General features: G+C 46.7%; 2 protein-coding genes across 2 annotated transcripts in view; both read right to left on the reverse strand.

Annotated features, from left to right (window-relative positions):
* The window catches only part of GNA14 (G protein subunit alpha 14), a 224,379-nt gene that overhangs the window by 161,847 nt on the left and 47,046 nt on the right, over positions 1–15,486 (reverse strand).
* LOC144334880 (uncharacterized) lies at positions 1,202–9,794 on the reverse strand. The gene is made up of 6 exons (XM_077966718.1): positions 9,705–9,794; positions 9,007–9,138; positions 7,596–7,829; positions 6,001–6,112; positions 4,136–5,394; positions 1,202–3,847 (listed from the first exon to the last, which is right to left on the reverse strand). Exons 1-6 carry the CDS (start codon positions 9,792–9,794, stop codon positions 3,500–3,502), a joined length of 2,175 nt encoding a protein of 724 aa, XP_077822844.1. The 3' UTR covers positions 1,202–3,499.

A 15,486-nucleotide genomic window follows, 5' to 3' on the forward strand; every position in this document is an offset into this window, starting at 1 on the left:
ATTATGACCATCCAGAGTCACTGCCTTCGGAACCAAGACCTTGACTTCCTAAAACAATGCGCTACAAACTACATCTTTTATAACAAGGGAAACATCAAATATGAGTAAAATCAATGCCTCTTCTCCCCTAAAAGGATAAGGAAACCAGTACAAAGTCAGGTTTGTTGTGTTGTGTTTTGTTTTGAGATACAGTCTTGCTCTGTTGCCAAGACTGGAGTGCAATGGCGCAATATCAGCTCACTGCAACCTCGGCCTCCCAGGTTCAAGCTATTCTCCTGCCTCAGCCTCCCGAGTAGCTGGAACTACAGGTGCCTGCCACCATGTCCAGCTAATTTTTGTATTTTTAGTAGAGATGGAGTTTCACTACGTTGGCCAGGCTGGTCTCGAAGTCCTGACTTCAGGTGATCCACGCCCACCTCGGCCTCCCAAAGTGCTGGGATTACAGGCATGAGCCACCGCGCCCCAGGTCAGTTTTAAGCTCAGCAAAACTCCCCATCATTTTCCTAACCTTTGTGATCAAGTCCTAAGAAATTTCTTCCTATAAAATAAAGTTTCTAGACTAGGGCGTTGCACTGAAGGGAACTGATGTGTTCACATTCTTGAGGGAACGCAGGCAAGATTCACAACAAAACCAGCACAACCAACTACAGACATACGTGCTGAGCAGAATTTCACATTTCCTATGTGCCACAGAATTCTTCTTCCTCTTTGCTTATCTGCTGGGAAAATGGCATGGCATGGCTACCAGGCATCCCACATATTCCAGGACAGCCCTGATTTCTTGTATTCCTTCCTGTTGTCCCCCACATCTGCTCACTCTTGTCCAAGCCGTGTGAACCAGTGTCTGCTTCAGAATGAGGGGCAGATGTGGTGTAGCATGGGGCAAGAGAAGTAACCTTTTGAAGACCTGTTCACTCATGGGACAAACAAAGGTAATACTTAGGTCACACATTAAAAAAAAAAAGATTATGACAAAGTTATTAGGAAGATAATATTGCTAATCAATATAAGCGTCCCACATATGAGCAAATTTTCAGAGAATTAAGAAATTCTAGAATTGAAGTGGATCTTAAACTTTATCTTATTCACTTTTCCAATTAGAAAACCACAGGCCGAGCATCCAAATAGGTAAGGATTGTTGGAACCGAACTGTCGATTCCCTCCTGGGCAGGGGTCGCCGCGAAGGACCACCGACACAAGATTCACAGCAGAGAGTTATTTATTACTAGCGCGCTAGGGTCCCAAGCTCTAAGTTGGCCCTGGGACCCAGAGTGCTTGTTTCAGGTTGTTTATATAGGCAAACACAAGTTCAAACACAGCTTAAGGCGCGAAATTCAAACAAAGCTTTAGGCGCGTGGTAATTGGGTCTAGCTATGGCCTGAGCAAGGTGTTTTGTTCTAATTGGTTAGAGCAGGACCTTATGAGGTTTTTTTCTTGGAGTTGCTGATTCCGGGAACTTCGAGGCAGGGTGGGACCCCTGGAATTGGCGGGGTGGGACCCCATGGGGTTGTTTCCCGGAATTGGCAGGGTGGGATCCTATCAGGGTGGGACCCTATCGAGGCAGGGTGGGACCCTATCCAGAGCCACCTGGTGTTAACTTTTTTCTATGTGAGGCCTAGTTTCTAAGTTTTATGAGGCCTAGTTTCATTCCCTCCTCTTTTTGTGTCAGAGGCTCAATCTTGAGCCTCTTCTTCAGTCCTGAGGGTCTGGTATTGTTGGGTCAGAACCATAGCATGTACTATGTTTAATCTGTTTTTAATAAGGGTGAGTAAGCGGTTGAGTATGCATGGCCCGAAAGTCAGGATGAGCATAAGCAGGATGAGGGGTCCTAAGATGGTGGAGATTAGGGTGCTAAGCCAAGGGGATTGGTTGTACCAATTTTCAAACCAATTTTGCTGAGATTCTCTCTCTTTTTTTCTCTTGTCTAATCTTTCTCTCAGTTTTGCCATAGAATCTTTAACTACTCCTGAATGATCTGCATAAAAACAACATTGCTCTTTCAGGGCTGCACAGAGCCCACCCTCTTTCAGAAAGACAATTTCTAGTCCTCGTCGGTTTTGTAATACAACTTCAGACAGAGAAGTCAAGGACTCTTCAAGTTTTGTGATAGATTGTTCTATGGCTCTAAGGTCTTCATCTATGGCTACTCTAAGTTGTTGCAGATGATGGTTACCATGCACTAGGGCTGCTGTCCCGGTCCCAACTCCAGCCGCTACCCCAATTCCTAACATTACGGCGAGGGTGAGGGAGATAGGTTCTCTCTTTGGTCTAGTATGAGTTTTTTGCTCATATCGGAGATCAAAGGAGTCTCCAGAGTGATAGTATACTCGGGGAACAACTTGTACCAACACGCAATAGTGGGTGCCACTGTTAAAAACGGCTGTGGATATACAGGGGGTGAGCCCAGTGTTGCAAGCCCACCAGTCCGTCTCGGAGGGGACCAGATAGTGATTGGAGCTGGGTACTGTCAAGGTTACATTACAAAGATGCTGATGACTAGGGGGCACCTGGCCTATGCAGGTTCCTGACCCAGAAACTTCAGCCAGGGTTAGTTTTCTTTGTTGTTCCCATGCGCATCCAGTAGGATTGGCGGAGTTAGTGAAATTATTAGTGGAGGCAATGCCTTCATAGTAAGGGGGGCCTGTTGCCAGACATAGCCAGCAAGAGGATGTAAATTCTGGCTTTGTCTGGTTTAAAGCGAAGTAGGAGCCCTTTATGAGATTTAGGAGCCTGTCACCTATTCCCAGGTTAAGGGGCCCGCGGGTGACGGTTTGGGCTGAAGGTGTATATTTAGAGGAGGTGGAGATTAGAGGCGGGGAAGTGCTTTTAGGAGCTCTTGGTTGGGGCTCTCTTGGTGCAGGAACCAGGGGCTTCCTTGTTTCTGATAAAACTTGGTTTGGTCCTACTGCGACAGGGGCTGTGATAGGGTTGACTATTAATTTGATTTGGATAGGGATTCCATACAGTGGCTTTTGGTATAAATATAGGCCCCATATTAACCCGGATATCCAACGGTTATCAGATTTTGCTGCATCTTCAAACTTGATGCGGACCAGATTGCAAGTTTTTGAATATCGGGTTCTGGTGCAGCGCTGGACAAAGGACATGGTTATGTACCAGGGTTTCGTGGCCCATTTCCATTCTCCATCATTAGTAGTTATACAGGACCAACTAGCGCAAAACAGGGCATCTATTTCTCCACAAGTTTTTTTCATTTCTCCTGTCCTGAATCCGGGACAGGCATAGAACCCGTTCCGGCTTACGGACACCCTTCTAGCCTGTTTTCTCCATTTTCCCCCTTCCATGTCATCTATCTTTGCTATTTTGTCTAGGTTGAAATAGAGGTCAGGGAACCAAGTCCCCATAGGAGCAATTTTTGAGGTTTTATCTAAGACTTCATGAGTACTAAAATCAATCACCTGCCAGGTCAGGTTATATGGCCGGTGGGGGTTATTACTGCCAGCGACGCAGGGAAGGAGGGCTAGTAACAAGCAAGGGGCTAGATACGAGAGAGTCTTATCTTGAGCGGGTCTTCGGAGCGTCGGAGTTTCCATGTCTCAGGTGGTGTTGGTCCGGGCGTCCCTGGAGCAGCCTTGGCGTGGGATGCGTGGATCCAAGTGGAGATTCCGTCCACCTTTATGGCTGTGGGTGTGGTCAGGAGAACAATGTAGGGTCCTTTCCACCGAGGCTCTAGTCCTTGAGTGCGATGCCGTCTAACGTAGACAGAGTTTCCCACCTGGAAGGGGTGACTGGTTTGTGGATGTCCTGGTTGGTACAGTTCTGCCAAGGGGGCCCAGATTTGGGCCTGTACTGCTTGGAGTCCTTTTAGCCGGGCCTGCAGGTCAGTCTTAGGATCGGAGGGGGAGAAGGAATTAAGCAAGGTTGACAAAGGGGGGGGTCCTCCGTAGAGGATTTCATATGGAGTGAGCCCAAAACGGTTAGGTGTATTCCGGGCCCTTAACAGAGCTAAGGATAGGAGGCGTCTCCAATCTTTTAAACCAGTCTCTAAGGTCAATTTAGTAAGGGTCTCTTTTATTGTTCTATTCATTCTTTTTACCTGCCCTGAGCTCTGGGGTCTATAGGCACAATGTAATTTCCAATTAATCCCCAATATCCTGGCGAGCCCCTGACTTACCTGAGAAACGAAGGCCGGCCCGTTATCTGACCCAATTACCTTGGGAAGTCCGAATCTAGGAAAGATTTCTTCCAAAATTTTCTTGGCTACTATGTGTGCCGTTTCTTGCCGGGTGGGGTAGGCTTCTACCCATCCTGAAAAGGTATCTACAAACACTAGTAAGTACTTATATCCAGCATAGTGAGGTTTTACTTCAGTGAAGTCTATTTCCCAATAGACTCCTGGGCGGTTACCACGAGTTCGTTTTCCTTCTGACACTCGGGTAGCCCCAGCGTTTACCTGCTGACAGACCTTACAGGCAGATGTCACTTGTTCTACGAGGGTACTTGCCTTTGGGATTAGAAAGTCAGTTTTTTCAATCAGTAATCTTAGCTTTCGATTACTCAAGTGTGTCCAGGCATGCATCTGCTGGATCATTGCCAGGGCCTCCTTTTGGGGAAGGACTATTTTCCCTCCTTTTTCCCAGTTTTTAGTGTCTTTGTTTTCTATAGCCCCTATGGCCTTTGCTTCTTCCTGGTCTTCTGGGGTATAAGTATGTTCAATAGTTATGTGGCTGGTTTCGTCAGGTTCTGTGGCTAGGGTCAGTACTTCCGCCATGGCGGCTTGCCTGGCTACTTGGTCAGCCTGTCTGTTTCCTACTGCGACTGGATCCTGTCCTTTCTGATGCCCGGGGCAGTGAATTATAGCCACTTCTTGAGGAAGAAAAAGGGCTTTCAATAAGGCAATTATTTCAGCTTTGTTCTTGATTTCCTTTCCTTCTGAGGTTAGGAGACCTCTTCTTTCATAGATACTTCCATGAGTATGAGCCGTTGCAAAGGCATACCGGCTATCAGTATAAATGTTAGCTTTCTTTCCCTTGGACAGCTCTAGGGCCTTGGTTAGTGCTATTAACTCAGCCTTCTGTGCAGACGTGCCAGGAGGTAGTGATTGTGCCCAAATGGTGTTGTGGCCATCTACTACCGCCGCTCCCGCCCTCCGGGTACCTGAGTCAAGGTAACTGCTGCCGTCTGTGTACCAGGTGTGATCCGCGTCTGGGAGTTCTTGGTCTTTAAGGTCTTCCCGTGTTCCATGGGTCTCAGCCAGTACTTGCCGACAATCGTGTGGGCTTGGTTGGTCTTCCGGTACCGGCAGCAGCGTAGCAGGGTTTAGGGTGACCGGAGGGCCAAACTGGACGCGGTCCGTGTCCAGTAGGAGGGCCTGGTAGTGGGTTAGGCGTGCGTTGGTTATCCACCGGTCCGGGGGCTGCCGCACTATGGCCTCTAGAGCATGTGGGGTAATAATAGTCAGTCGCTGCCCAAGGGTTAACTTAGCAGAGTCCTTGACCAGCATAGCGGTGGCTGCCATGATACGGAGACACGGGGGCCAGCCAGCCGCTACAGGGTCTAGCTTCTTAGACAGGTATGCTACCGGTCTTTTCCAAGGCCCTAATTTTTGGGTCAAGACCCCTTTGGCAATTCCTTGCCTCTCGTCCAGGAAGAGGGTAAAGGGCTTTGAGGTGTCCGGTAACCCAAGGGCCGGGGCAGACAAGAGTGCTTGTTTTAGTGCCTCAAAAGCCAATTGATGCTCTGTCTGCCAGGTGAAAGGGGTGCTCTCCTTGGTGAGTGCATAAAGGGGGGCGGCCAGTTCAGCAAAACCGGGTATCCACAAGCGACAGAACCCAGCAGTTCCCAAGAATTCACGTACCTCCCTGGGATTTCGTGGTGGTGGAAGGCGAGCCACTGTCTCTATGCGCCCAGGGGTGAGCCACCTTTTCCCTTCACTCAGGATATACCCCAGATATGTTACCTTGGTCTGACAGAGCTGTGCCTTCTTGGCGGATGCCCGGTATCCTTTTTCACCCAGTGCCTGGAGTAGATGCCTGGTACCTTGTATACAGATTTCCTTTGTAGGAGCAGCCAAGAGGAGGTCATCCACATACTGGAGTAGAGTCACGTCTGGATTTTGGGTCCGGAAGTCAGTCAGGTCTCGATGAAGAGCCTCATCGAAGAGAGTGGGAGAGTTCTTGAATCCTTGGGGAAGCCGGGTCCAGGTCAATTGGCCTGAAATTCCTTTCTCAGGATCCTTCCACTCAAAGGCAAAGAGTTCTTGGCTTTGGGGGGCCAGAGGTAAACAGAAGAAAGCATCTTTTAAATCTAATACTGTATACCAGTCATAGCCTGGTTTTAAGGTGCTGAGTAAGTTGTAAGGATTAGGGACCGTGGGATGGATGTCTATGGTTCTTTTGTTGATTTCTCTCAAGTCTTGGACAGGCCTGTAATCCTGAGTACCAGGCTTTTTTACTGGCAAAAGAGGAGTGTTCCAGGGCGAGTGACAAGGTCGCAACACTCCGAGTTCTAGAAATTTGTTGATGTGCTGCCGAATTCCTATATGAGCCTCTCGGCTCATGGGATATTGCTTGATAGACACGGGCACCGCCGTGGGCTTTAGATCAATTATGATTGGGGCTTGATACTTAGCTAGCCCGAGTCCTCCCGTTTCCGCCCAAGCTTGGGGAAAATCTTGCAACCAAATATCAGGGAGGCTAGTGATAACCGGAGCGTCGAAAAGCCGATGCTCATCTTGCAAAGACACAGTTAAGATTTGGATGGGCTGACCGTCCCGATTTAATACCTGGGCCCCTGTCTCGGAGAAATGGATTTGGGCTCCGAGCTTGGTCAGAAGATCTCGCCCTAGGAGGGGGTAGGGGCATTCAGGTACCACCAAGAAGGAATGTGTCACCATTCCTTGTCCAAGATTAACTGTCCGGTGGTTAGTCCACTTGTGCAATTTTCCCCCTGTTGCCCCCTGGACCCAGGATGTGCGGGAAGACAGGGGCCCGTCTGCCCTTGTCAAAACTGAATGTTGGGCGCCTGTGTCCACCAAGAAGGTGGTGGGTTGCCCCCCTACAGAGAGAGTTAGCCGGGGCTCGGGGGGGGGCTCCAGAGCCTTGACACCCCTATTCGCTATCTTCACCTAGGGTGAGGACAGCGGCAGGTTTCTTTTGGTCTTTAGGACGCTTGGGGCAATCTTTAATCCAATGTCCCCGTTCTTTGCAGTAGGCACACTGGTCTTTTTCCACTTTTGGCCGCCTTCGCTTTTCTCCCTCTCTCCCTGGTCCTTTCTCTTTTACAACTGCCGCCAGGATTTTTGTTAAATGCTTATTTCTCACTCGGTCCCTACGATCCTCTCGCTCCATCTGTTCCTTTGCTAACCTGGCTTCCCTTTCCTCAGGGGTTTCTCTCTTATTATATACTTTTTCTGCCTCCCTAACCAATTCCTGTAATCCATAGGTTTGGATTCCATCTAGCCTTTGGAGTTTTCCTTTTATATCTAATGCAGCTTGGTCTATGAATGCCATAGCTACGGTAGCCTTATGTTCTAGGGCCTCTGGATCGAATGGAGTATACATTCGGAATCCTTCCAGAAGCCTTTCCATGAAAGCTGCCGGGCTTTCATCCCTTTCCTGAGTTATGGTCCTTACCTTGGCCAAATTTGTGGGGCGCTTTCCTGCCCCTTTGAGACCCGCCAACAGAGCCTGGCGATAGATTCGGAGACTCTCCCTACCTGGTGCCGTTTCATAGTCCCAGTCTGGGCGGGTGAGGGGAAATCCCTCGTCTATTTCATTGGGAAGTTGGGTTGGGAGGCCTCCTGGTCCTGGCACATTTTTCCGGGCCTCCAGGAGGACTCGCTGCCTTTCTTCAGTGGTTAGGAGGACCTGCAAAAGTTGCTGGCAATCATCCCAAGTAGGCTGGTGAGTGAGGAGAATGGATTCTATTAACGAGGTTAGGGCCTGGGGGTCTTGGGAAAAGGAAGGGTTATGGGTTTTCCAGTTGTAGAGGTCAGAGGCAGAGAAGGGCCAGTACTGGACCGTGCGATTGACAGTACGGAGGGGAAAAAGGGAGGATTGCCAAGTAGAAGGGCCCTCTGGGTCCTCAGTCCGCCGCAAGCGGAGACGAGGAGGTGTCGGCGGCGGCGTCCGAGGAGTGAGTTTGGGCGGGGCTGGAGAAGGAGACGGGGTGGAGGGAGGGGCCGAGGGAGAAGTTGGAGAAAGGGTAGGGGCCGAGGTGGTAGAGGAAAGAGCTGGGGACAAGACAGGGGGCAAGGGTGAAGCGTAAGGTGGAGGTCCCAGAAGGGGGTTCTGAGGTGGAGGAGGCAGGGGGTCAAGAAGGAGGAGATCCCTCTGGGGTTCATCTGGGAGGACTGGCTTAGGCGGGTCTGGATTCCGATTCTTTGGGGCTTCTAAGGCAAGGAGGGTAGATTGGGATGGGGAAGGGGGATGGAGGAAGGGTTTCACCCAAGAGGGAGGATTTCGGACCAGATCCTCCCAAATAATTATGTAGGCCACCTGGTCCGGGTGTCCGAGTGGCCCAGGATCCATCACTTTTGCTTTAACCTGCAAGATAATTGAGAGGTTAAATGTTCCGTCCCGGGGCCATTCCCCATGGAGGGTTGGCCATTCGGACGAGCAGAATGTTTTCCATCGTCCCTTACGGACTTCTACAGAGAGGTGGTGGGCTTGAGCCCGGACGTCAGGGAAGTGAGTCAGGGTTAGAGACAAAGGAGTCGTCAACGTCTGTCCCATTTCGTCCACGGATAACAAGGACAAAACAAAAGAAACAAAAACAAAGACCAGACAAGTAAGGAGAAGCCGCGCGGCCAGAGAGTGGCGCCACAAGATCACAAAATATTCAGACGGCAGGGGCGGCCTGCCTACAGATTTGAAGAGGCTAACTGAGTCGTTAGCCTTCTCCCAGACTACCGCCAGGGCGTCCCCCAGGGTGCAAGTGGGAAGGTGCGGGACACGTCTGTCCCCCTTCCCCACTTAATTCAGAAGGAGTACTCCCCAGAGTTCAGAGTTAGCCGGCAAGACAGACAGAACAAAACGAAAGTACCTGGTAGGTCCGTTCAGTCAGCAGTCCGTGGCCCGGGCCAGATGGGTCTCCGCCGGATGGGTCGGGGGTCCTCGGACGACCCCACTTCCCGGCCAACGCACCAAATGTTGGAACCGAACTGTCGATTCCCTCCTGGGCAGGGGTCGCCGCGAAGGACCACCGACACAAGATTCACAGCAGAGAGTTATTTATTACTAGCGCGCTAGGGTCCCAAGCTCTAAGTTGGCCCTGGGACCCAGAGTGCTTGTTTCAGGTTGTTTATATAGGCAAACACAAGTTCAAACACAGCTTAAGGCGCGAAATTCAAACAAAGCTTTAGGCGCGTGGTAATTGGGTCTAGCTATGGCCTGAGCAAGGTGTTTTGTTCTAATTGGTTAGAGCAGGACCTTATGAGGTTTTTTTCTTGGAGTTGCTGATTCCGGGAACTTCGAGGCAGGGTGGGACCCCTGGAATTGGCGGGGTGGGACCCCATGGGGTTGTTTCCCGGAATTGGCAGGGTGGGATCCTATCAGGGTGGGACCCTATCGAGGCAGGGTGGGACCCTATCCAGAGCCACCTGGTGTTAACTTTTTTCTATGTGAGGCCTAGTTTCTAAGTTTTATGAGGCCTAGTTTCAGGATGACATGTCGCACTCATTAGACGAATTTTTATTTTAAAATGCTATTACCACAGGCCAGAGCATAAATAACACACCAGACCTCTTTTTGTGGGGCAAAAGATTCCACATTCTTCTCTAGGAGTAAAGAACCATGGGTCACAACCTTGAAAGACTCGGTAAACTTAGTCATCTTGCCATTTCCCAGCAGTCTCGCCTCTCTTCAATGCCCAGCTCATTTCACCTTTTACAAGAAACCATCTCTGACCACTTCCAAACAGTCCCACTTTCCACCCCTTGCTTGGCACTGCTTACAGAATGCTATAGGGGGAAGCTGTTTGCCATGTTTCAAGCTCATCTTAGACTATTTGCTGCTGTTGCCACATCTTTTATATTTGTGTTCTCCACATCACTTGGCACAGTCCAGCAGTACACAGCTGATGCTCGGTGAATATTTGTTAAGTTAATGTTTGGATTTATTCCTTGCCTTAGCTCATCAAGGAATTGAGGAGACTAAGTGGATAAATTATAAATGGGAATGTGCCTGCTCAACACCAAAGAGGCCATCATAGCTTCATGAGCACAGAAGATGATTCTTCATGACAAATGCCTTCAATATTTCTTTCCAGCTCTGTGTGATATTGAGAACCACCATTTATTGAGGGCTGCTGCGCTGAGTGCAACATACACACACCTCATCCTGTAGAAGAGGAAACCAGTGGTTATTTAACTTCTCTGAACCCTTCGCATACAGTTAGGAAGGGGCACCAGTGGGTTTTGGCCTCAAAGCCCGTTTTTATCCAGCTCATCATACTACTCCCTTCCGAACCGTTGTTCTCAAAGCAAGATGCTGATTGTGTGATTATAAAACATTGCGCTTCTCATTTCCTTTCCCTTCCTGCTGCTCTCAACTAACCCACGCTATCACTTGACAGGCACGTGAATAGGATAAAGTAAATCTGGGCAGCTCCACAGGCAGGAAATGAATTTTACCATAGCAGAATTCAAATTGCAACCATTGTATTCTCTCAAGAGAGATACAGAAAAGAAGCACTCAAGGCAGTTAGGGATGTTTTCAAAAAACAAGCATCTCTTCATAGACTGGGCTAATTTTTTTAAAAGCAAAAACAAGATATGAGTCCTTTGGAAGACTGCCCAAGCACAGGGCTACATTTATCTCCCAGGATAAGGAGAATAAAGATGCCACACTGGGGATCCCTCAGACCTGCAGGGAGGGAGCTGGTATCTCCCCTGCAGGTCTGGAGTTCACAAATGCATTTCTAAGTGCACTGCACATGAAAAACATCTGGCATCACACGTTTCAGAACATAAAAATAAAGGCCACTTCATATTTTTCTGCAATATGACAGCCTTCTCTCTGAATGCCAGTTACACCTAAGCTCATCATTTATAGAGGTCAATAAACGAATGTCATTGACTGTATCAAGTAGAAACATAAATACTGAGATTAATAACAATATAAAATTTTTTGAGTGATTGAAATTAAGTCATGTTTATTGAGCTGAATATAACAACTATCAAAGGATGACAGTGTTTTACACTGATTTGCTTCTAGAAAGAAACTTATTGCATATAACATTGTATTGCACAACTGATTTTTGTTGATTGTTTTACCTAGGATTAGAAACAGAGGTCTGACTGAGAAATCATAAAAACTACCTTTTAACAAAGGTTCTTGCTCTCCCCTACCCCTCCTCTCCTACACCTTCTCCCTCCTGCATCCCATAATGAGTGCCTCTGATGCTGTGGTGTGATATGGCATAGACTATATGCCTGTTGGGGGCATATGTCAGGTGACAACATGCGGGGAAATGAATAGGAAGAAGAGATTATACTGATCCTAAAATGATCCAGAAAGGAGAAAAAAGTGTGAAAAGAAAATAAATCTTGGGTCCCCAAATCACTAAGCTATAGGGAAAAGTCAAGCTGGGAACTGCTTAGGGCCAAGCTGCCTCCCATTCCATTCAGTCACCCCTCTGCTCACTGAGATAAACGCATATCTGATTGCCTCATTGGAGAGGTTAATCAGAAACTCTAAAGAAAGCAACCATTTGTCTACCTACGACTTGGAAGCCCCCTCCCCGCTTCAAATTGTCCCACCTTTGCTTCGAGTTGTCCCATCTTTCCAGACGGAACCAATGTTCATCTTGCATATTTGATTGATGTCTCATGACTCCCTAGAATGTATAAAACAAAACTGTGCTCTGAGCACCTTGGGCACATGTCATCCGAACCTCCTGAGGCTGTGTCATGGTATGCATCCTCAACCTTGGCAAAATAAACTTTCTAAATTAACTGAGATCTGTCTTAGATTTTCTGGGTTCACAGAAATTTGGGCATTTTACTATCTTATTTCAAGTCTTGAATGTCAAGCCTGGTGGAGTTTGTTGAACAATGTTACAGCTATTGGCAGCACTCCCAACAAACAACATTCCTCAGGACCCACTCGACCCATCAGAACTGCTCTGACAAACCATACATCTTGCCCTTTTAGTTCCTTCTAGAGATGTAGCGTTTGTACCATGTAAAACCCTTTTGGTCTCACAGCCTGAGAGTCTCTGGAGAAATGATGAACAAATGTAGCAAAAAGGGCTGTAATTAATCAGCCTTGAGTGGACACAGTATAACATTAAAGACAAAACTGAGTTTTGAAAACAAAACCAGACACCATGCTCAATCATGTTGAGGAACTTGATGAACAGCTTCTGCCTCAATTCAAATGATTCTTTTTCTGACCCATTTTCTTCAGTAAGTTTTTAAAATATCAGTCTTGCCTATGGTTCTATCCTCGGTGCTCCTCTTGGTATTAGGTTGGTGCAAAAGTAATTGTGGTTTTTGCCATACTTTTAAAAAAATGGCAAACCCCACAATTACTTTTGCACTAAATGAATAGAATCTTTTCCAAGAAGACAGAAAAATAAGATATTTGATAAAATTCTCCCATAACATTTCTCCAGTAAAATTTTCGGTTAAAAAACTTTTAGGCCGGGCATGGTGGCTTATGCCTATAATCCATCCCACCACTTTGGGAGGCTGAGGCGAGCAGATCACTTGAGGTCAGAAGTTCAAGACCAGCCTGGCCAACATGGTGAAATCCCATCTCCACAAAAAAATACAAAAATTAGCTGGGCGTGGTGGTATGTGCCCGTAATCCCAGCTACTTGGGAGGCTGAGACAGAAGAATCGTTTGAATCTGGGAGGTGGAGGTTGCAGTGAGCAGAGATTATGCCACTGCACTCCAGCCTGGGCAACAGAGCAAGAATCCATCTCAAAAAAAACAGAAAAAGCAAAAAACGTTTTTCTCAACATATGGAACCTCTTTCCTTTCATCTATACTAAAACCTGGCTGGTATATTCCTTAGTCCATTTAGACTTTTTGTGCTAATTTGGCAATAAGTTATGGGGTTGGACAAGGAACTCTATTACTTTTAGGGACTCTATCACCCAAAAAGTTTGGAGCTCACACAGGTATACTTCTGACTGAGCACTCTGTATTCCCACACCTAGGGAAGAATGGGGTACACTAGACAAATATTTGTCAATTGAATGAACACAGAGAAATCCAATTTATCATTCCAGGTCCAGCTCCAAATCTACTCCCATGAAGACTTCTCTAATCACCAAAGTCTGCGGTGATTTCTGACCCAGTTATAAATTATCTCCTCAGAACTGGTTTGGGGTACTCCTTTGTATCTCTTACAGCACCTGGTATTCTGCCTCAAAGACAGTGATCTCTGCTCATGAACACATCAGACAAAACATAAGATGCAAATTTCCCTCAAATCCAGAAAAGCAGAGGATTTACTAGCATATATCTGGAGATTCCCATTGCTCTGGAAACTCAAGTAAAAAGCAGGGAACTAGGGCCAAGCCATTCTTCACAGAGTTCTTAGTAATTCCTGATCTAACCATGACTGGAAGGCAAAATAGCAGCTGGGTTCTAGGATAAGAGCCAGGAGGGTGCAGTCCTTGCAGCTGTCTACACTCCTATCGCCTGCTTTAATGAGTCATCTTTAGGAGCCCCCTAATTAAGGGAAAAGCACCATGGTAAGTACTAAGTTTGATTGACCAGTTCATTCAATACCATGATCCAGTCATTATTTATTTGTTGAGCACCTATTATGTCAAAATAATAAACCATAAGCTGGAGATACAAACAAGAACACCACTGCCTCTGATCTCAAAGGATTACAGGACATCGGGGGAGACTGACATGTAAATATTTATTAAGCAATGTAAGAAATAGGAAAATATATAAACACTCTACTACAAGCATTCCGAGAGGGAAATAACTTACTTGAAAGGGCCAGGAAATTTTTCAGAGTAATTGAAATTAGAGTTAAGTTTTGCAAAATGAATGGGATTTTTTACCAGATGTAAAGCAAGGAAACAGTACCCTAGACAATGAGGATAACATTGGCAACATAATAGCATGGCTGGAACAAGCACTGCTGTTAACATCTTTGTTGTTTGAATTTATTCATCAAGTTATTAGGTCATTTGGTAAAATAAAGACCCAGGAAGAAAAAGCCACAGAACGGAGAATTTTTGAATAGGGGGAAGGAGAATGGCAAGGTACCTCTGCTGGGATTCTGAGCATCCCTGTAAGGGACAATGGGCCGTTCATGCTACACAGAAGGTAGTAAGTGAGGACTGAACCCGGCCCAGTGGATTTATTCTGAGCAGTAACCTTTTTCCAGTTCCCACAAAGGGAGTATGAAAGCTCATTGTGACTTTGTCAGTAAATAATTTGATAGTCATACAGAAAATAGGGTCGAGTAGAGACAAATGCCGCTTTTGTAATTTAGGATAAGCACGTGCCAGCCCCAGGGAGCCTGCAGGATCTGCTTCCAGGAATGGCTTGGTCAAGTACAGATGCATTGGGACGGTGTGCTGGGCAGTGCACTGACGTGCCATCAGGCCTTCTTCAATCTATGGCATTTCTCCTAGTGAGACGTCCCTTCTGTTCTCTATCATACCAAGTTACACTGAGGTTTAAGATTATAGGTGTCCCTCTCCCAGGACAAGGTGGCTAGTGACAGGAATAATGACAATTAAATTCTAAAATCTAGCAAAACAAAAAATTGTAACTATAGAGTATGCAGTGACATCATAAAGTATCTCAATTTTAAAAGCAAGGTAACAATATTTCCTTTTTCGATTAGAAGTCAGCTATCTGCATGTATAATTAACTTGATTTAGCCATTCCACAATGCATACATACTTTATAACATCATGTTGTACACCATATGTGTGATTTTTGTCAACTAAAATAAATAATAATAACAAAAGTCAGCTATAAACAGTTATGAATATCCTTGTTTGGGGGCCTTTTCACAACTCTCTGGTTAAAAATATTTTGGAGGTCCAGATTTGATTCTGATATGTGAACTCTGTATCTACCTAGCGCAATTAAAGGAGAGAGGAAAGCCAAAGTACACACCCCTTTCCTTCTGTGCAATTCGCACCAGTAATTTTTTTCCCCAAATCAGCTATTTTTAAAGACAGCCACGTCCCTGTTTTGACAATAGAGCTCAAGCATTCTTATCAAGAAAGAGTTTTCCCCCGTCTCTACTAAAAAATACAAAAAAAACTAGCCGGGCGAGGTGGTGGGCGCCTGTAGTCCCAGTTACTCGGGAGGCTGAGGCAGGAGAATGGCGTGAACCCAGGAGGTGGAGCTTGCAGTGAGCCGAGATCCGGCCACTGCACTCCAGCCTAGGTGACAGAGCGAGACTCCGTCTCAAAAAAAAAAAAAAGAAAGAGTTTTCATCAGTAAAGACAATTTTTTAAACCATTTTTTCTTGTGAAACTGTGAGAGCAACTGATTTCTCCTTTAACTGCCACCTGGAGTACACAGGGATGAA

Source organism: Macaca mulatta, chromosome 15 (genome assembly GCF_049350105.2).
Source record: "Macaca mulatta isolate MMU2019108-1 chromosome 15, T2T-MMU8v2.0, whole genome shotgun sequence".
In the NCBI taxonomy this organism is placed as follows: Eukaryota; Metazoa; Chordata; class Mammalia; order Primates; family Cercopithecidae; genus Macaca; species Macaca mulatta.

Excerpts from the sequence above, each read along its gene's own strand:
- LOC144334880 (XM_077966718.1), bottom strand. The coding sequence starts at position 9,794 with ATGACTAAGTTTACCGAGTCTTTCAAGGTTGTGACCCATGGTTCTTTA. Across the intron at positions 9,139-9,704 it reads CTTTTGCCCCACAAAAAGAG|GAGGGAATCGACAGTTCGGT; the intron begins GTCTGGTGTGTT and ends ACCCCTGCCCAG. Across the intron at positions 6,113-7,595 it reads GCCCCACAAATTTGGCCAAG|GCTCTTCATCGAGACCTGAC; the intron begins GTAAGGACCATA and ends CTCTTCGATGAG.